The sequence below is a fragment of the Vidua macroura genome, chromosome 2 (genome assembly GCF_024509145.1).
Source record: "Vidua macroura isolate BioBank_ID:100142 chromosome 2, ASM2450914v1, whole genome shotgun sequence".
NCBI classification, from domain to species: domain Eukaryota; kingdom Metazoa; phylum Chordata; class Aves; order Passeriformes; family Viduidae; genus Vidua; species Vidua macroura.
The window spans coordinates 67,568,887-67,590,865 of record NC_071572.1 but is presented as its reverse complement, the minus strand read 5'-3'; the positions used below and the strand labels follow the sequence as shown (position 1 = coordinate 67,590,865).

The window sequence follows — 21,979 nt, the reverse complement described above, 5'->3', positions numbered from 1 at the left end:
TTTCTCATGCTTGCAGAAGTACTTGACTTTTTAAAGAGATCTTTTAGAAATTTCAATTGTTTTAAATGTTTTTGAATTTTATTTTTCAGCTTTATGTCTGCAGAGGATTGTCACATTTAAGATGTCCTTCCATCAAAGAGTAGCATCAAAGAGTAGTCCTAACCCACTGGTTAAGACTGTCTTTTAAGCTAATTGGAGTTACGTTTTTTTGGTCTGGTGGTCTGAATCTGCGACCACTTGGTGCTAAGTGGGAGGTTTGGCATCAAGCAGGGCCCGCACCTAAAAGCATTCAGCTGAAAATAAAGCAGGGCTTGCCAAATGTTGAAATAGGAGAGCAGGAAAGCTATCAAGTCAATCATTTAAAGCAATCAGAGTATTTCTGGGGCTCTGGAGAAAGCAGGTGCTGCTGTGATTGTGCTTCTGTCACTGGCCTGCGGGGGGAGTATAACACTGTCAGTGGCTGCTTCTGGCTCAAATTCTTGGCTCTCGCTCCTCAGAGCAGGAGTTTGTCACTCACTGCTTTTCATTTGTGCTGAAGTCCTCTTCAGGACTAGGAAGTAGCATTAAATCTGAAGTGGGGATTGGTCTGGGAGAGCAGTAGTTGGAGATTTATGGGCTTTGAGGAAAAGTTTCAAATAATACATAACAGGACTTCGATACTTGCTAGAGGTTGATCATACATTTATAGCAGTAGCTTCTGGACTTTGGAAGTTGACGATATGTTTATAACAACATTTTCTGGGCCTAATTCTGAAAATAATGTTCTTGGTGAAAGCAGTTGGTCTGCTCCCTCACTTCACCCCTATGAAGGCCAACATCTGTCTAAGGAATGCACCAGCACATATGGCAATAGTTGGTGGGTTTTTTGTAGAAACTATAAAGAGGAAAGATAAAGATACCTCTTCACTGGCCATTTCAGGTTTTTTTGGTGTTTTTTTTTTTTTTTTTGCTTGCCAAGCTCTAATACTTTTGTGATTTTTTAAAATCTTGTGTCTTCCTAAGAACATAGGGTATGTACATGTTAATGCATAAGCAGACTACCTGATGTTGGAGTCAATGAGCCTCATGATATCTTCACCTGAAATGTTTTATAAAAACTAGTGTTCTTATGTTTTGAAACCATCCAATTTTTTATAAAAATGCTCTTGCTCTTCCAAAGTATTTTTGAGAGTGCTGCCAACCTGGTTTGAGGGGGGAGCAGGTTGTGAAAAAATGTTCCCTTAAAATTGTTTATTTTAAGAATTTTAGGCAGCTTCAAAGCAACATTTCCAGAAAGCTTTTTTGGTGTATTAGGAGAAATACCCATTTGGTGTGAAGATAGTTCCTGTCTGCTGGTCCATCCTGTTAACAGTGATTTTCATAGAAACAGCTTGGTCTGTGCTTTACTGGAGGTTTTCCCTGTGACAGCAGTTTTTTACAAAATATAGAACACAGATAACAGGATGGATTGGATTCAGCTTTTACTGAGGTTTTGCAGTCTTTTTATTGGTTCATTAGAAGATTATTCAAATCCTTTGTTTCTTTTTCTCTTTGGTCTGATTTCGGAGTCACTGAGAAATATCAAAGGAGCAGCAGATAACAAAGCTGCACACTTAAAATGTAGCAATACTCTGCATGACTCCTAAAGCTGTAATATGTGAGCAGTAGGCCCTGATCCTCTGTCAGATAATGTCATGCATGCTGAAGTTCCTGACAGCCTGTAAAACCTCATAGAAACCAGATTGCTCATAACATGTAAAGGTGCACTTTCTAGATACCTCAGGGCTTTCTAAATTTAAGAAATATTTTGGTACTGTTTTATGTGAAGTTCTCTTGAGCTGAAAAAAAAAAAAAATCAGCAGCCCCCATTTCCCTGTGTTCTCCATTGTAAGATAAACTCTAGTATGAAATTTCTAGTCAAAACCAGAGAAGGAGTAGGACAGAAGTACTCACCCCAGAATAGTACAGTAGTGTGGCTGTCAGGTGAAGCATTTGGAAAACCAAATCCAGGTTTATGTTCTTCACAGGTCAAACCAGAGGGGTAAAGTTTCTTCACCTTTCTGTGGGAGTTCATTAGTCCTTGAGCTGCTTTTCTACCACTGTTGCTTCTCATGAAAACCTTTGGTAGATCTCATTTTGTTTTCCTGTAGACAGAAGCCTTTTGGAAGTCTAAAAGTTTTACAGGACAAGATATCATGTCCTGTCCAGCTTGTTAAGAATTCTGCTTTTTGGTTTTGAATGTGCTTGGCAGTTTGGTTCCAAACACACCATTTCCCTCTGCACAGAGTTTTCTGGGGGCACAGTTCTTTCATGAATGCTTGGATTTATCTTCTTAGTTCCATGCTGGCAAAGAATGACTGCTTCCCCCATCACTTTCAGAAGTAAGTACAAAATCTGGGATTTTTATTTCAGCTGTATTCAATAAGTGTTTCTCATGTCCATAGAGCCATCCTACTGCATATTCACACATACCAATATATATAAAAAAGCAAAAGGTAGCAAAACCCACATGCATTTAAATGTTTTTCTGGGTAACTTAGAGAAGGAAGAGGGAAAAAACCCTTTTCTTTCCATCATCACAGTAGGTGAATTGACATTGCTGATCTTGGTTCTAGAGTTTACCATGGAAAGGAGATGTAAATCCTGAGCTCAAGACAGCTGTTCTGGAAGCATCAGTATGTAAATGTAAAGTGCATAATCACTGCTGGGCTTTTTAGTGGTAGTAATTTTTCCACTAAAGTGAACATTTGTGAAAAAACATTTCTCACCCATTAGGTATTGCTTGTTTAATTGCATAGTCATGAGAGCAGAGGCTATGTGTGATTTTAATGAGGGAATGGTACAGAAATGAATGGAAATTAATTCTTTGAAGCAAGAATTTTCTGAGTTATAATGTATTTATATATTCACTTGATTTGTTATTACTTGAGCTGTTCAAACGAATGTGATTTCAGTGGTGACTAACATGCCTGTCCCATTTCCTGGGGGAATGAGGTGCTCTCTGGTCAAGAGCTGTGAAATGTTCCCCTTTCAGGACCCCCTCTTGGTCTAGAGCAGTGTGGTGCATTGAACATGTTACGCCCTGACAGGTCATCACTGTTCTCTAATCACTCTTCTTTGGAGAGTATTTTCTCTGAGTTTCCTTTGGTAGGAGAATGGACAGAAGTTAACAATGAAACTTAGCTTGCCTCCCACAGTACTTCCAAATCCTTGAGGCTCCTTGCCACTTTGCAGTCAGGACACACTAGTGAAAGGGTACATAGGAAGGTTGTTTGCCATACCAGCTCTGTTGACTGAGTGGTAAACTTATTGAAAGTAAGTGTTCAGAAATTAGAATTTCAGGTCTGTGAAGGCTTAAACATTTATTGCAATCCTTACAGTATGTGATGGGAAGTGGACTTTTTTTTGGGGTTGGCTTTTGCCTTCAAAATCCTACTCCATTAAATAAGTAAATAAAAGTTTCTGTTCTCATTTAACATATTGTGAACTTAATATGTACTCACTTTTAAGAACTTACATTTTGAAATTGGTTGGCATTTTTGATGACTTGGAGTGGCAGTTTCACAGCAATGCCTGGCAAGGGCTTCCCAGAATAAGTTCACCATATCATGACTATATTCTGTATTGTCTTTTATCTGTTTTAAGACTATTTGCATAAATCTGCAATAGTAAGATCGGAATCCTGCTATGTTTTAGGTACTTGTTTGGTAGGGTCTTCAGTTTGCTTTCAGTGCTGAATGTCTTCACTTTGCAGTGTCTGCCTCTGAAACATTTGACATGTTCACAAATATAATATTTCCAGTTATTTTTAGAGTGTTTTCCATAAGCTTTGAACTTTTCTTCTGATACTGTTCTCTACATGTATAAATATTTATTGTAATAATTCTATGTATATACATCAGAGAAAATTCTAGTTATGGCTCAGGAGAAGCTTTAGAGGCTTTGTTTTGGTCATTTTAGAAAAATATTAGGTCTCCATATTTTCTGGATGCATAACAGTAATGGATTCAAGCTGTCCTGCTCACTGATAGCATTTTCTGGGTGTTTGGGGATTAGCTCTGCAGTTTTTTCTCGATTCTAAGTAGCATTTATTACCTTGCTTTTGCTTACAATGCCAAAAGAAGATAATACAGAATGTTGATTTCTGCTATTCAGTGGCTAGCAGAGCTTGCTGAATAACAAATATTAATAGCTCAGACACTGAATAAACTCTTATAAAATTAATTTCAAATTCTTAATGAAGTTCAGATTCTTAAAACCAAGGTTGTGTTAAAAGAAAAAAAAAAAAGTGGCAATTCCTCACCACACAAGGCACACAATGCAGTTTCTCACTGTAAACATGAAGGTGCTGATGATTGATACTGGTGACTAAGTAAAAAGTCTACTGGTGCTTTCTTTGGTTGTTTATATAAACACATTACTTCCCTGAGACAAGTAATTTACAAATTTTGGAAGTTTTACTTAAATGAAAATTGGTAGCTTCTGTGGCAACTGCTACCTGGAAAATATAGTTGAAAGCAAGGCTATAACATGAAAGAGTAGCATGTAGTAATGCAATTATATGTCTTCATGTTATGAAGAAGCATTGATTAAAGATGGTACATCTATTTTATTTCATCCATCAGTAGTCATTTTCTGGAGGTAGTACTTGAGAAATGCCCCATCTCTGGAAGTGTTCAAGGTTGGATGGGGCTTTTGAGCAATCTGATCTAGTGAAAGGTGCTCCTGCCAAGGCAGGGGCTTTGGAACTGGGGAATTTTTAAAGTCCCTTCCAAGCCAGACCATATGGAAGAGGTTTTACAGCAACTTCTGTGAGCCAGTGAGAAGTTTGATAAAAGGATCTGTATTTACCCCGATAGAATTTTCTACCAAGGTCATTGACATAGAAACCAAGACAGAAAAAAGGATAAATAAGAGAAACCTGCAACTGCCTATTCCAGTAAGCACCTTGTCTTTCGTGACCAATGAGTAAAGTGTAAATGTATAAAAAGCATGCATGCTGTAATAAAAACAGGTTTGAAGCCTTCTGAAGATGGAGTGTGTTGCTTTGTATTTTCTCTGTCTCAACTACAAGACCATTGGTTTCTAGAACTATGATTCTATGAAACTGGACTGTTTTTCTTTTTAGACAACCCCTTTGGCAGAGAACTGCTTCTCTATAAAATCCATTCTTGACAAGATGATGGTCAGCCAAATATCTTGTTGTCCAGTAGTATGAGTGTGAGATAAAAGTTGAAATGAGTCTGCCAACCCTTATTACTGCTTATTGCCTATATAGAAAAACCAGGAGTGAGTTTTGCCAGAAGACAGTTTGTTGTGATTTGCATAGTGTGGCAAGCACATTTCTCTCTCTCTCAGGATTTTTTATTGAGGTGCACAGAAAGAAATGAAAGAGAAAACAATTTCTATTTCTGCTCCTTGTTTTTCTCTTGTGGAATGTGTTTGGAGAATTGTTTACCCAGAGTGAGCACTTGGTTGGATCATGGTGGATTGTTTGGGCCTGAGAGCCAATCGGATCCACCTGTGTCTGGGCTCTGGAGAACAGGGTCACGAGTTGTGAGTTAGATATGATAGTTAGAGAAAGTAGCATGTAGTATTTAGTATCCTCTTTTATATAACATATTAATGTATTATAACATAATTATAATAAAGCAATCATTCAGCCTTCTGAAATGGAGTTAGACATCATCATTCTTCCCATTGGGTTCGCCGACATCTACAACAGCATAGCTCCAGAATCATGGCAGTGGCAGTAATGACGCAAACACATCCAGCTCAAGCAAGGGCTGGAAACCAGGCTAAGTCCCTAGGGAGTTGTCATGCTGGATGCTGCACGTAAAAGATGAGCTTAACTCTTGTCAAAGGCTGCAGTGTGTGCTGTACAGATAATACAGAAGTTGGAATAGCTGATGCTAATAAGGTTTCCAGTGCTGCACAGACTTCTATAGAGAGAAATGGAAACTTCACATCCTTCACGGGGCACTGTGCTGCCCCCATGGCATAAGTGTTTCTGCAGTACAGTCATACTTTTGTTTCAGTGTAGGGAGTACCATAAAAGCTGACAGAAGGGTGGGGCATTTCCCATGATGCTCTTGACTGAAAAGGTACTAGTATTTGTCACATTGTAAAATTCTGAATTTGTTCTTCATTATCTGATTCTTTTCTGCTGCTGCTTCTGTTAGGACTTCAACCGGCAAAAGTGCTTAGTCCGAAGTCAGTGGTAAGCTGAAGATGCTGGAAAATTGTCATTCTTTTCCTGCTGGTGTTTTAGAGTAGTCATGGAAGCTTACAGGAACTCTCTGTCTTTTTGCTTATTAAGTGGTCTTTGTAACAACTGAAATGCTGCCCTTTTCTTAAATCTGAAGTAGTGAAGAGGCCCACATGGCTTTAAGTTAAGCTCCCAGTGTTTCCTCAATTTTTAAAGTGTATACGAAGAGTACAGATATGTGTAAAGTGTAGAATTCTGTGATAAGACCATGCTTGCCCTTAGGAGCAGTAGTCAGATTTAGAGGAGATGTGGGAGTTAAAAATTAAGAGCTCCATCTAGCTATCAAATAACTGATATTGCATCAATAACTAACAAACATGTGCCACTAAAAGGAATGAGAATTGCACATCCACGTGCTGTGCCTCGCCTTTGTTCTTGCTTTGCTGGGGGCTGTTATCCTCTGAGGATGAGACATGGAGAGAAGCTACTCATGTAGTTACACTTCTGGAATTACTGCAATTCATCTTCCTCATCTGTACTCCTTAGGAGCAGAAAATGAGTTGTAAATGAGGTCGGGCTATTTATGCTTTATGCAAATTTCATGAAGTAAGTAGTGAATCAAACTAATGTTGTCTTCAACTTGAATATGTTCATCTCATCATTAAGAGAAATTTAGATATGACTGTTAAGGAAGAAGAAAGTGTTTCCTTGTAGGATGTATAGAAAATGTGTTAAGAGTCTGTAATTTAATTGTAGGTGAACACATTTTTTTTTAGTGAAAGAAAGTAAATCAAATACTTTGACTAAGTTGAGAAGTCTGACAACAATTTCAGTAGTAGTTCGTGCTTCATGACTGATGAAACCTGGTAAATTGTGAGATTGTCTGGAAAACTGCCATGATCCAAGGTCCATCCTATTTAAAAGATGATAGCTAACAAGTGAAAAGATGTCATCAGCTGTGGTAGGCAGTAGATAATATGCAGAGTGTGCAAGTCCATTTACAAGTGATTTTTTTTTTTTACTTTTCTGATAACAAATTAAGGAAGTTTTTTATTTATGTATTTTTACGTATAGAATATGTATGCATTCTGTAAAAGCCAATTTTGCCCCTTTTCTTTTTCCAGAGTCAAGATGAGAGATATGCTTTCATTGCTGAATGGTATGACCCAAGTGCTTCACTCTTTCGGCGTTATGAACTTCTGTATTATCCAAAAGATTCATCAATTGAAATGGTAAGGATGTAAGAAAAAAATCTTTTGTCATAAATGTAATATCCAATTAAATAGTTCATAAAACGGCAAGCCACTGCCTATGCCTATTAATTTTCCAGGTAAGAAAATCTAATTTAAAATGTATCTTGCTCTGTTTCTACAATGAAAAGCAAAGCAAGTGAAGCATATGGAATAGCTTCCACATTTATGATTTTTTTTTTTCTTTCTTAAAGCTTGCTTTGGTGTGGAGAGATTATTTTCACAAATCTGTTTTCATTCAATCTCTACTTGGGTTTCAGAATTGAAACTCAGCAACTCTGGCCTACTGCTTGAGGAGAGTAAGCTGATGCTAATTCCAAACAGGAGACTAAGTTTCAGCACGGATTCCAGAAGTCTCTGAACAGTAAAGTGTAAAAGAGTCTTACCAAATAGAGGAAATGGTGAATTTGGTTTAATGAGAGGTAGGACGTTTCAGACAGTGAGATCCAAATTTTTTCATCAGTGGTGCTTGTACAGACCTTTCTGACGTGTGGTTAATACAGCCGATCCCATTGCTTATTGACAGCAGTGAAAACCAGCATTTTGCAGTAGCAGGCATGTATATAAAAATATAATATGTACTGTAAAGATAATCCTCATGCCAACCAATGCTTTGTGCTTCCTTTTAGGAATGATTAAGTGGCATGGATTAGTCCGTTCCAATTCTTAGTGAAGAGTCTAAGACAAGCCTAGATTTGGATATTCACACTTAGTAATTTCATTATCAAATTTTAACTTTCCTGCTATAAAACTCAACTGCAGAAATAAAAAATCGAGTGGAATTTGCCTTTTCTTACCCAAATTTCTCCTCACTGAAGCAGTAGTACCCAGTTGTGTGAGAAGATGCACTTTGCACTGATTACTAAGTTAGTTCTTTGTATAATGTCTGTATGTGCACAGTTTTCAAAATGTGAGGTTTCTAATTTTTTTTTCCCAGAGACATTTTAGCTGATCAGTCAGGACCTGTAATAATCTTCCTACACAACCATGTGTAGGCTGGCAAATTTGTTGTTCATTTCACCTACATGTCTCAAAACCAAGAGTTTCCAAGGTGTTCTTGAGCTTCTTAATGCAGTACCTATGTCTTGGCAGACTTTTGTATGTTGTTGGTGTGCTCTTAGGTTAAAGCAGTGTGGTGTGTACGTAGCTATAGACTGCATGTGGGCAGCACAGGAATTAAAAGAACAAAAATGTATGAGAACACTCTTCGAGAAAGAATATCTCAAAATCACTTTTGAGGGTGAATTTGTGGACAGATACTACATTTAGAATTATTTTCTGGATTTTTTTTTTTTATTATTTCTGCAGAACTTGGTGATTTTTTTTCATTATTACTGCCTTATTCTTCTGCATCTTTTAGTACTTTCCTGAGGAGATGACAACCTGCTCTTACCTCTAACATATCTGAGAGAAGGGAGGTGATGGTAATGAGCCAGCTTTCCCCTGCATATGAGGAAGATGTTTCGTCTCCTTCCCCGCCATCCCTGACAACAGCTCTTCCTTATCACACACCTCACCTGCAGGTGGAGCAGAGCTGTTGAAGGCTTATGCTATATGAAGTCCTGAGCTTAACTTTTCCTTCTGTCCTTCATATCTTGCTTGGTGAAGTAGAATGCCAATGGGAATAATGAGAGAAGTTTCCAGCTTGCTTTGCAGCTGTAAGACAGCATAAATTTTTGTTCAAGGACAGCAAGCAGTTTTTTCAGTCAAACTGGATCTCTTGACAGAGAGGCCCCATTCTCTGAGTTTTCCATAGATAACAACACTCATGGGGAATTCTTAAAGCCTTAATAATGTTTCTTTCTACAAAAGATTTCCTAAAAGGGAGAATAAATCTTTAAAAAGGACAGATTTTTATCAGAGAACTATTTTGTTTTGGGTAATTTACTTCTACATGTACATGGGCAGGAGTGGAACAGTCCAAACAGTTTTATATTTTCTGCTGTGGCTTATCATTTACTTTATAAAAAGGTCTTTTGAACATATTCAAAAATCCACTCTGAAGAGGAATCCTTTAACACAGGTAGATCCCCTCTTCTTTTTGAGAAGAGAAAAGCACCTCGGGGTGCCTTTCTAGCAACCATTAGTGAAATAACCAAGGAAATACTCAGATTTTTGGTCAAGATATTGAAAATTTTGCTTATGGTTGAGTCAGACTAATAGGCTTCCTGGCAAAGTCCACATGAAACAAGTAGCTAAATTCAAATTGGTTTCTTTGATTTTTTTTTTTTAACATGTTGTCATTTCATTCCCTACTGCACTTGAATAGTGAACACTTAGTAGGAGCATGTATGAGGGGCTAAGGACATTTCAGGAGGGAAGGATTCTTACAATTGTGCCTCAGCAGATGGCAGTATCAAAATAATTTGCAGTTCTTTAATCTGCAAAGTTTTGGCTATCCTGAAAACAATTACAATTCTTCTAGCCTTCTACCAGGACTGTATTCACACTTTTTTGCTCACTGTATTTTGTATTCACACTGGAATTTTGCTCTTAAATTTTTTTTCCCCTCCCAAATTTGTGGGAATGATGTTCTTTCTTAATACACCATTGCAGTGGAGGACAGCAGCTGTAGGTTGAGACAGAAGGGGAAGTTTGGCCTGAGGAGGACAAAGCTCTTCCTTTCATAGGCTTCCAGTTCCCCAGGAATTGGAAGGCATCTGTAATACCTACTTGCAGTGAAGAAACTGTTCAGCAGGTTGACTTCTGTGCTTTGCCAGCCCACCCAGAAAAGTACACATTAATGTTTGGCTTCAAGGTTGGAGTGATGGTACATAACGCTGAATTGTCATGACAGGCTTTTGAGCTTGCACCTCTAGGCAGTGAGAACATCTAAGCCAAGTGTTGCAATCATCTCTCCGTCCCTAATGCCGAGTATTGCGCAGTCAAATAGAGCATAATATCACTGGAATGATGCCCTGAAGAGACCTGCCAGCGTGTATCCTGATGGTTCTGGTGCGAGCCACTGGGCTGTGAAACAGCATAGATGTGCTGGGGGAACTCTGAGCGAGGCTGGGCAGAGGCACTCACCAGGCACCTGAACCTTCTATCACAGCTTGAATTAGAATAAACAAATTACAAACAAAAAAAAATTTCAAAGATTGCTCTTAGCTTGAGACTATTTAAATGGAATAAATTTGTAATTGTGGCTTAGTCTTCTAAGCTTTCTTGGTACACCTGTAAGTTTAAAGGGCTTGGAATTATATTGATGAAATTATCAGATTCAATTCCACAGTACTATGGAAATTTCTGATGGTAAAGATTAAGTTGAGTTTGCTGAAGTAAATCACTTGCTTAGGTAGATTTTAATCTTGTTTTTGCTGCAGTACGACGTGAAGAACCGTCGCACATTTCTGAGGCGCACCAAGTACGAGAGCTTGCACCTCGAGGATCTCTATGTGGGCAGCAAAGTCATGGTGTTCTCCCGGCACCTCACCATTGTGGACTATGGGAATCTGTACACGTCTCGCAAGCTTGGGAGCCGCGAGGAGAGGTGAGAAGGGAAGAGTTTGGAATCTTGTGGTTGGGATTTCGAAGTAGATGTTTGCTAGAAGTGAGGTTTCTGTACTAATGTGGGCAGAACAGGAGATGGCTGCATGTTTGCATGCAGTTTGAAGGGATCTGATTTTTCTGACTGCTGCAGAGAAGCAAAGTGGTACCTGCTTGTGGTGCTTCAGCTTCTCTCTGGGATATGTGCAGAAACATAGTGCCTCACCAGTCTGATCTACTCTCTGTTGGTAATAATAAATGAAAGTACTAGAGGACCACTCAAATTCTCTGTTGTTTTATCTCACTATGGAGATTTTTTCTGAGAATTTTTTCAGCTTCTCTTAAACTCTGTGTGCATGGGGACAGAAGGTACAGTATGAATATGTCAGTAAAAACTACAGGCTTGTTTGTTTATAATGGATGAAGATAAGAATCATATTTTTGATTTAAAGACTTGCTTTGGAAAAGATGTTAAGAAGCCATCTGAGAGCAAATATCAGGACTAAGAATATGAGGACACTAAGGTTAATTTACAAGAAATTTAGATCTGGTTTAATGGCAGTGCAGGTAATCTCTGAATTTGCAAATTAATACATTTTTATAATTTCCTCCAGCCTTTTTGGACAGAACACAGAACATTTTCTTAGGTATGATATTCCAGTGATCCTTAATCACTTGCTCTCTTGCTTCTTCCCAGTAAATGGGCTTGTTTTGAAGTCTTCTTGGAGAGTTATACATAACCACACATAGAGGAGGAGCTGCATGTTTTAACATACATATTTTTCTTAACTGAGCAAAAAAAATTGCTGTGAAAATGCCTGCCATAATATCTTTGCAGAGGAGTTCTGGTACTTCTCCAAGCTGGGGTTGGGCATGGTGAAAGAGCAGCAAAGGAGGTAGAGAACACAAGAGGATGGATTCTGTATATATAGCTACTCTTTTTGTTCCTCAGTGCAGCTTTGGGTAGATTACATCTTTATATCAATGTAAAGGTGTGTATTTCCTGCTCTGCCTAAACGAACATAATACCTGGTCCTCTTGCAGTGCTCATGCAGTTATAGCAGGAAAAGGCAGCTAATGATAAAATGACATTTTCTTCTTGTAGGAGACGTTGCAGTCTACACGGCAGCACTGTAATTGTGTTGGTCTTAGGAGGAGGCAAATTTTTGTACTGCTCTACAAAAGGAAGAAAAGGCATTTATGACATGTCAGCTGTTTGGAAAACATTTTAGGAATGTTGGCTGAAAGATAACATAGATGTTCAAGTGGTGTTACATATTCAGAATAGCCCAAAGGAACATAGTGAAAGGTATCTTACTCAGGCAAGGGATCTTCAAAATTCAGTTTCTTCACAGAAGCTTTCACTGAGTAAAGAGGGTCATATTAAAAGAGTTTCCTTGGGCAAAACAGTTGCATTTGAGTTGTCTTTTTGGCCTGTTCCTAGCAGGTTTTGCAGCAGTTATTAGATGTAATAAGATTTATGCAGTGCATGATAATTCCCAAAATAATTTGCAATTGGAATTTTATTAATAATTTTAAGGTTGCTGTATGAAGCAGAATATTTCTGTTGTTTTTGGGTTTTTTGGTGTGGTGGTTTTTTGTTTTAGGGTTTTGTTTGTTTGTTGTTTGTTTGTTTTTGTTTGTTTTTTTTTTGTTTTGTTTTGTTTTGTTTTGTTTTTTTGTGGGTTTTTTTTGGTTGTTTTTTTTTTTTTTTTCCGTTGTGCTGTACAGGACTATTGGCAAATCAGTTTGACTTTGGAAATACATTCTTTCATTGCTCTATGTGTGCTCAGAAAGGCTCAGCAGAGGCTTTTGAGGGAGACTGCAGAGTGAATATAAAAAAAATCTTGAATGTTTTGAGTTAGGGACCGTTATTTTTGTCAGCAAAACAAGTGAATGTGACCCTAGGTACATGAGATACAAAAAACAGATGTTTAGAAAAAGGCTAGATTTGCACAGGCTCTTTCTAGAATTAAGCTAGAATTATTAGGACAGTTTTATTTCAGTTTCTATCTCTGCTTTTCATAAGTCTTGGGTCAGTTTTTCAATATTGTTGTATTTAAGTGTTCTGCATTTCTGTTCCCCTCCCAGTGTATCATAAGAAAACCATCACAAACAGTGACTAAAATGGTTAGGTCAGCATGTGCTTACTTACAGTGTGCCACATAAGGAATTACTGGCATGGAACAGGGCTTTCTCTTTCTTTAGCCTTTCACTTGTGATCCTGGGTGGTTGTAACCTGAGGTAAACATTTGTCTGACCAATGTGTCCTGTCTGAGTAGGCTTTACTTAGAATCAGTATCACTGGTATTGAAAATGATGTTAGAAAACTTGTGTGTCATCCAGAAATACTTGTGTTCTCTTTTGAGTGGGATACGTTATTCTTACGCTTCTTAGTCATTGACATAATCAGCATTTCTTCCCCTGCAAGACATAAGCTACTGTATGTGCAACAGTCCTATAATTAGAAGTAAGTAGGTCTCAAAAGCATAGTCAGAGCATGCTTTGTGCATTGTTCCTTTGATCAGTTCTCATTTTCTGTTGTTTCAGTAGTCGTTGCAGTACTGTCACACAGTCTCTCTGAAAATGTAAGCAACTGAGATTAATTTTCCTTCTTTCTCCTTGGTTCCTAGACATGGAGCTATTTTCAGATCTACACTGCAGACTGCATCATGCCAAACTCCATGAAACATATTCCTAATTAAAACTAAAAATAGGGCACATTAATCAAAATCTAATCTCAGAAACAGTCTTCAGTATCCTGAAGTCTGCTTTTTGTATCCTGCTTACTTCTGAAAAGCTCACACCAAAATGTTAAATATCAATGTTAAACAAAAGACATTATAAGGGTTGCTCATTGCAGTTTGTGTTAATGTCGTCTAGGTAAATTGCTTCATAATGCAATATTTCTTTGCAAATTTGCAGGGATTACGCTATTACTAAAACCCTTGAAATTAGAAAAGTAAGGGATAATTTGTTTCTAGCATTACCAGTCTGTTTCAAACAACCTGTGTCATAGCATAAATTCAAAAAAGTGTTCCTTGAGGAAATGCAAATGGTGCTGGAGATCCCATTTCAGAGGTTTGATCCTTATTGTTTGTGTGAAATGACAGTGTTGAGAACTTCCTGTGCCAGCAAGCAGGTCGTGCATTGTGTGATTCTCATTGGTCAAACATGCAGCTGCTCCTTCTCATGGGCCTTGAGTCACGTGGTACACCCTGTGATATGATAAATAGTATCACAAAATGAGGTGGAGCTGTGAAATCCTTGGGGAAGAGGGGATCAGGCTCTAAGGCTGCATGGAGTATGCTGGCAAATTGTGTTCAGTGTTGATGACAGGTCAGCCTTTCCTGATCTGAAGATGGGGCTAAACCAACTTTAGCCTGCACTGCAGTGGACTGAAGCACAGTCTTAGTTGACTGCTTCCATGCAGTTTCTGGCTGCAGCCTTAGTCCATCAGTCCTTTTGTGTCATACTTCCCCATGGGTCTGAGCCTGAGGTGCTCCGTGAATGGGAGCTTCATGGTGCTTGAGGAAATCTGTTTGTTTTGGAGCTCTGAAGGTCCGAAATGCCACTCCCTTAGTTGCAGATAAAATGTCACATATGTTCAAATCTTCCTGGTTACATTTCCTGGTCCTAACACCTCCCTTGCTCTGCATTTGCTGTGAAATAGTCTGTCTCTTGCCAAAGCATCTGCCAATCTGGGGTCACTTAAGGTTCAGAGCAAATGTAGTGGAAGTTCATCCATCTCCTATAATCTCAGCATATTTGCCCTCGCTGGAATATATTGCTGCTAACCTAAGGGCTGCTTTTCATGTTATGCTGGTATATAAAATAGGAAATTTGCAATTATTTGTCTTTCATTCAAGGAAGTCCTGCAATAAAAAATTCCATCTTGGAGAGCCTTCTTTATTAGAAATAATGTAAAAGATGGAAACTGCTCTTTAGGATTGTCAGAGACGTGGCATTTCTGAGATGCAGGGTTGAATAAATCTGTTGGTTTGTAAGCCGAGCACATTTGAAGCTGACTCACCACAAGATGAATGCAAACAGAAAATGCAATTTTACAGACCTTCTTTTTGTGCTTGTTATTTTTGATTAATAATATGTTTAGTGCTGATGGTGTTCTTGGTGCTGTGCAAACCTCACTAATAAAACAGTCCTGGCTCTGGGGATGTACAGTGTAAAAAGATAATTACCTAGAAGACAGAATGTACTTGGAAACAAAGATGTCGGGGAGAATGTAGAGATTTTTGGATTGATGTCCCTTAGAATATAGAATATAGCTGTCAATCAGTATAAGAGATTAAATACCTCCTCTTCTATCCTTTTATTGTGTCTATTAACAGTGTCAGATATTTGGCATGCACATTCTATACCATGATGTTTTTATACTGTACCAAGCACAAGGGATCTTCTTCTCACAGAGGACTTCAATTATTTTAAAAGTATTAATAAAACAATCAAACTCAAACTTTGAGTTTTATGGAAGAGGCACATATTTAAGTAATATTTTTAAACAGGAATTTTAGCAGCTTCAATTTTATGTGTATGATTGACATTAGGGAAAAAGGGAGCTGAGCAAGCAGAAGGAGAGATTAACGATTCAGTTGTGTTCTGACCCAAATTGAGGAGCTGTTGAGATACCAGTTATCTAAGGAAGAAGTGGTCAAATTGTGTGCTCTGAGAGCAAAGGGAGAAGTTGGTAAATAATGACTGCTGGTGGAACATTGTGAGCTGACTTGGGTTAGAAAGCCAAGGAAATTAAAATGTGCAAAGCTTGTCCTTATCAGAATAATGGGTTGCACAGGCATTCAGGAACAGCATGGAAATTGATGAGACACTGGGACAGTGAATATGTGACAGTGACAAAATTTCTCTCTTTGATGTGCTGGTTTTTTGTCTGAATATGAACCAAACATGCACACCAAATGCTCTAAGGAAAGTTGTGTTGGCTGTATCGCTCTACTATATTTTTTTTTCCTCCCCAGAACGCTGGCTTTGATTAAGCCTGATGGAATGCATAAGATGGGAGAATTATTTGATATCATTATTAATGCTGGATTGACAATAACTAAAGCCAAAATGATGCTGCTTTCAAGGTAAGGAATTCTTAAGGTTAGCTCTATTGTATTTAAATATTTCTGCAATTAAGAATATTCTCTAAAGCTATTCTGTGTTGCTCCATGTGTCAGATCCATTCCAGTGAGTAAGAGAGGTAACTAATGAAACTCATGAGTTTTGTAGTTCTGTAAGTTTCTGAAAATATTTAGAGATTTAAGCTAAGTATTAAAAAGTGCTGTGCAAATATGAGTATGGGTGATGAAATATGTCATGTCTGTATGAACCCAAGGTGGCTACCATAGCTTTAGCAATCCAGCAGTGTTTACTACTGACATGTCTGTATGTCCTCACATCAAGGCTTCCTTATACAGACAGCATTGCTCATTATAATGATGTCTTTAAAGTGTTTGGTTTGCTTGCTCTCAGTTAATCTGTTGTCTTAATTTTTGCTCTCAGATTTTTGCTGGAAGTCCTAGGCAAAGCAAGTGATCTTCTGATGGTGCAGGGTTGGACAGGTTTTACTCATGCATCTTCCTAATCCCCCCACCTTCAGTGTTCTCCACTTCTTAATGAGCCCCAAGATTTAAAAGAAGGCATGCTTCAGAGGAAAGAGAACATAATTAATTTACCTTAGAAGACTTTCCTAAAGTTACTGCATTATTTCTCCATTGTAGCTTTGCCAAACCTATTAGTATGTGACGTGTTTTTGGAAAGAAAAGCTATCTGTCTTACATAATACCATTTTCATGTATTCTTATTGTTTATGTGTGAGGTCAGCAACAATTTTCCTTCACTTCAGAACCTTTTTTGACTTTCTGAAATACTGATAAAATAACTATAAGATTTCCTCCTCTTGTCTCTGCATGCACCTGCTGCAATATCTGATGGTACTGGTCCCAGATCCTTCATCCAACAACTCCACGAGTTCAAACATGTTTCTAATGTTTCTTTGCAATTCATAATGTCTTTCAAACTAGCTTTTCTTTGCTTCCTCTCTCCTGTTGTATGAGAGATTTGATCCTGAAATGTTGTTTTTGGTGATGCTTTATTTGAATATCTGTCTGAGAAGTCAAACTGTTGAGCCAAGTCATGTGCTTTAGAGTTGACTCATGCTGAAGGGAAGAAATGGACACTTGAACTTTTACTGCCTACTGCAGTATAAAAATTCCTGGTTGTCTTGTATAATTGAAAGTAATTATTAATAAGCACAAGAATGGGCCATGATACGGAATGCATTTAAATAGTGTCTTGAGTATTTTGTGGTTTCTCTGCATACTATCTACTCCGTTTCTTGGGACTGTGCCATTTTAAGATGATAGAACTATGGCTTTGCCAAAGTCTTCCACCCTTAGACTTCTGCAGGCTTGCTTGTTGAAATCATCATCATCATCTACTGCTTTCTTTAAAGGGATTATTAACAACATTTGTCTGTCAATCACTGTTAAGTAGATTCATGCCTTCTGTAGAAGTTGTAGCCAAGATATGGAAGTGTGGGCAGGCACTTACTTCTTCAGTCTCTTCCTTTAATCCTGTGTCAGTTCAGTCTGTTATACATAGGTGAACACTGTTTTCCATTATTTGAAAACAGAGAACTAATAATTAAATTAAAAAGGAGCTGAGTTATTCAACACAACTGCACTTTGATATTTATTTCAATGGGATTTTTTAACTGAGTAGTACAGCTCAATTTGTTTCAGAAACAGACCTCTCAAATACTTCTTTGCAATCAGAAATGGTAATACTTAATCCCTTCACATATCTTTTTCATATTTGCTTTCCAAAATTCTTGGGTGAATTAATTTCAGAAGAGGATTTTCTGGTGAAATAATGAGTTGTAGGCAAACCTTTTGCAGAGTGTAGGCTTGAAGCATGAGATTGCAAGAGTTCCTGTGTCTAGCATAATTATTACATCATGCTTCTGCCTTAGTTTGAAAAGGAAGTAAATCTACTGTATGGTTGATAAAAATATTTTGGATTTTGAATGGCTTATACTGAACTGAAAGCAACAAACCAGGAATTACTCAGGTCATTTTGATAAAAAAGCTGGAGAAAAATGTGACTGTTCAAACACTGATAAATGTTAAGAAAATTAAATTCTTCTTATGTTTTTCTTGATGTTATTTCTTTCCTCTGGCAATATTTGGTTTAAGTCTGGACTGCAAATGGGAGAGAGGCATCAAAAGTTCCATTTCAGATGACAGAACTATGCCTTTGTTCATACTTGGAATCTATTATTTGTGAAATATGCAGGCAATTTCTGTCAGTAAAGAGAACTGCTGAAAATGAGCAAATTCATGAAGACCAAAAAAAATCAGAAGACTGTGCTGTAGGTAAAAACAACTTTCCAATTTGGAATCTCACCCTACAGCAGTGCTTTATTATGAACTCTGTACCCAGAGCAGAGGTCAGCAATATTGCTTTCTTTCACCTGTCAGTCCTCTTGAAGAGCTTGTCTTCTCTACAAATTCCAGCTTCAAAAAGTGGCACACACCAGGATTTGGAGCCAGCCAATACTGAGCCTGTGTTCTCAGCAGGATTTCTGAAGCTGCAAAATAGCAGGTTTAGAGCTGAAAAACTCCATGGATTTTTCTAGCTGTTGCCATGCAGAAAAAGCAGTTCAGTAGGCAAGAGTAAAACATGAGAAGCAGCTGGGGAAAAAGAAGGGGAAGAGGGTAGGTTGGTGGTGGCAGGGGCTGGTGGGGTGAAAAGCCACAAAATGGTGTGTCCATCGATGGATGGATGGTAGCTCTGCCCTGTGGTGGTCCCCAAAACCTGTATAGTTGGGTAGCTGAGCCCAGTGCTGGTAGGAGCATGACTGTGGCAATGCAGAGCTTGGGAAGGGCCACCACCCTGTCTGAAAAGGACACTTTTTTTTCTTGCAGCTCCTGAGGAAAAGCTGGGTAACAGCTGTGTTGCAGACACAGTATGCTTAGTATGGGTATGCTTAGTAGCCTTAATTTGCCTGGCAGTGTAAGGAGACCTCTCCCTGCAGAAACCCTATTGCTTTGAAAGAAAGCAGTGTGTAGTCACTGCTCTGTTCCCTGATGAAATTGCAAGACCAAATTGAATGTGGAAGTGTGGGAGAAATCCAGTTTTAGTATGGAGGCATTGTGCTGTCTATGCAACTTGTAAGATTTGAGGACACTGAATGGAAACCATGTTATGCAGTATTTTGTTATGCACCAATTTAATCAAACACTAGCCTTGACAAAAAAAGTGTTCCAGTGGAGCAGATAAATTGTTTATGCTTTAAAACCAAACTTTATTTACCAGCATCCCTGCTCAAACTGATGAATGATGAAAGCAACATAACAGCAAATGGCTTGCAAAGTGACTCTGCTGCATTTATTTCTCAGCCTGAGAATGTGGGGACCATCAATGACCCTGAAATGGGCTTTAGTAATTCTTTCTCAGAGTAGGAGCATAAGAAGTTGTCAGCTGTACCGGTAGTTACACAAAATATGAGATTTAAATGTAGTTTCTGTTATTGGACATGAACACCCAACAACTTGTCCAGCTTAGGAAGACATTGCCTGTAAAAATGTTTATGAATGATATTTGAATGAATTATAATTGTGGTTTTCAGGGTTTTATCTAGCTATCTATTTACAAATATATATATATATAGCTATATCTGTGTCTTCTTACTTTTCCAGAAAAGAAGCAGCTGATTTCTACGCTGACTATCGAGCAAAACCTTTTTATCAGTAGGTATATCAATTTCAGCTTGATTTGTATTAAGCTTATTTATTGAAATGCATGAAATTAATTTACCATATTTGATGCCACAGGACCATGGGAAGATCAGAGCTTGTCTTAGTTGAGTGGAGCCCTTTGCAAAGCAGGCACCTTTTCTTGTTCCTCCAGGAGAGATCCTTATTTCAGCTGTTCAGGGTTTTAACTCACACTTTTTACAACCCAGTGGTATCAGGGGAATGTCTTTTGTCCCTCAGAAGTGAAAATGCTCCTAGCAGGGCAAAACTTCAAAGCCAGGAGAAGGGATATCTTCAGGATCAGGGTGAGGATAATCAGGCTTGCAGATAATGAGAATTAGGGGGAACACTTAGTTGTTAGAATTGATTTGGTAACAAGTATCCCAAATAATAAATAACTGAAAGGATAGTAAATGGGGCAGTTTTTGCTGTACTGCTACCCTTGGACAAATGTCAAATTTGCGTGATGCTAGACTGCTCCACCTGGTGAGAGAAACCTTAGTCTTTCCATAACTGACCAGATGGATGTTTATGACCCAGAGATTGAGTTGTTTCTACTTTCCCTGAAAGTGCCAGCAACTTTCTTTTCCTCCCTCTCCATTGTGCATTCTGTCTCTTTTGGGGAGAAGGTGCCTTGTGTTTTGCAGGCATGTTGGTGAGTGGGTTTGCACTGATGTGGTTGAAAGACCTGGTTTCAGTACTGTCACGAAGTGCTTGAGAATTAGCATTGCCAGCTGCTCTTCAGCAACAGCAGCTGATTTGTTGTGGGTCCAAACTCAAAGCCCTTCAGAGAGACATGGCCTCAGGCTATGTCTGACCATCTTGGAGGTCAGCGAATGCATGATTTGGAATTGCCTTTTCTTTGATGCTTGAATATGTTGATAAATAATCAAGAATTTTGCCTGAAGTGTTATTTCACAGCTGTCTATCTATACTAATGGTAATTGTCTGTGGAACTGTAGCCTTTGTCCACTGTGATGTGCCTGTCTCCCATCCTAATGTCCTATTGGCTATATCTTCTCTATAGGATTTTTCTATAAATTAGAAATCAATAGCTCTAGAGCATTCCAAATCAAATAGAAACAAGAAACTTCAAGGCAGTAAAGTGTGAAATCTACGACTCGTTTATATTTGATGTTGTATCTTCTCTTTAAATTCAAATTTAGTTTGCAAGTTCATTAGTGAATGTAAGTCGAGTGAATAGGAAAAATAACAATTCTATTGTTTGGAAAATAATGGTTTTCATATTAAAGAAAATTAAAAAAAAGAATATTCAAGGATTAGTCTGCACAATAAATAGTGTTGTAAAAATTGCTTTTTTCTTGGATGTATGTATGTGTACTATTTAACTGTCCTAAACAAGCAGACTAACAGAACCAGACATTGAATCACTTTTTATTGTGTTGTTTCTCTAAGTAAGTTTTCATAGTTTTAATATTGTTTCTTTTCAAAAAACTACTAGGATTTCTCTTCTCTTCTTGACCAGTGATCATTAGGAAGAAGGTAGTTGGAGAAGCATGCACATCCACAATTATAATTGTGTAAAGCACTTATTTTAAACAAAACAGTACAAAAACCATAGTCAATGTTCTCCTTTGTTGGTTCTGTCCAGACTAAACAGTGAAAAGACAGGCTTATTGATATGCATGTTTTGTGAAGATACCGAATTATAGTTTTTGGTCTTTTGTTTGGTTTTTAAATGGAATGTTTGGGTTACCAATTTTGAGTCATTGTTTTCTATTGTGAGGTGGTCAGGACTGAAGGCAGGCTGCTCCTGACAACCTCTTCTCCTTACTTGGATTCATCCCATTAAAATCACTTCAGTTACGCCAAAATGCATAATTCACTTTGTGAGTAAGTCCTTTATCCCATGCAAACTTTTCAACTCCTTCCCTTCTCTCCCACTTTGGACTTTAGCTGGGCAAAATCCATGGGAGAGATCTGTGGGGCAGTGGAAAATTCAGCTTGAAAGCAGTGCTGGTGTTGTGTCAGTGGGGTACACATCCAGGTCATGTAAGAGAGTCTTGAAATGCTACTGTGCAGAAGAGGAAAGCTTAGGGATTATTCCTGTCAGACAAGTGGTTACTCTTTCACTGTTACCAGGACACCACTACTGATCTTTTAAAAATTCTTTTGAAATCTAAGAGTCTACAGAGTAACTTGAGTGAGTTTGGGTTATCTACATGTTGTTTTTTTCCAGCAACCATAGTAAGGGAATGTCTGCGCATGACCTAATCTAACCTCTTCCTCAAAGCAGAGTCAACTTCAAAGTTAGA

At 38.1% G+C, this 21,979-nt stretch overlaps 1 protein-coding gene across 2 annotated transcripts in view; it reads left to right on the top strand.

Annotated features, from left to right (window-relative positions):
- NME7 (NME/NM23 family member 7) overlaps positions 1-21,979 on the top strand; it is an 88,518-nt gene that overhangs the window by 10,746 nt on the left and 55,793 nt on the right. For both annotated transcript variants that reach the window (XM_053971313.1, XM_053971314.1), the window contains exons 2-5: positions 7,312-7,419; positions 10,764-10,930; positions 15,918-16,028; positions 19,647-19,697. In XM_053971313.1, coding sequence (XP_053827288.1) covers positions 7,312-7,419; positions 10,764-10,930; positions 15,918-16,028; positions 19,647-19,697 — 437 coding nt within the window. The remainder of the gene's footprint in view (positions 1-7,311; positions 7,420-10,763; positions 10,931-15,917; positions 16,029-19,646; positions 19,698-21,979) is intronic.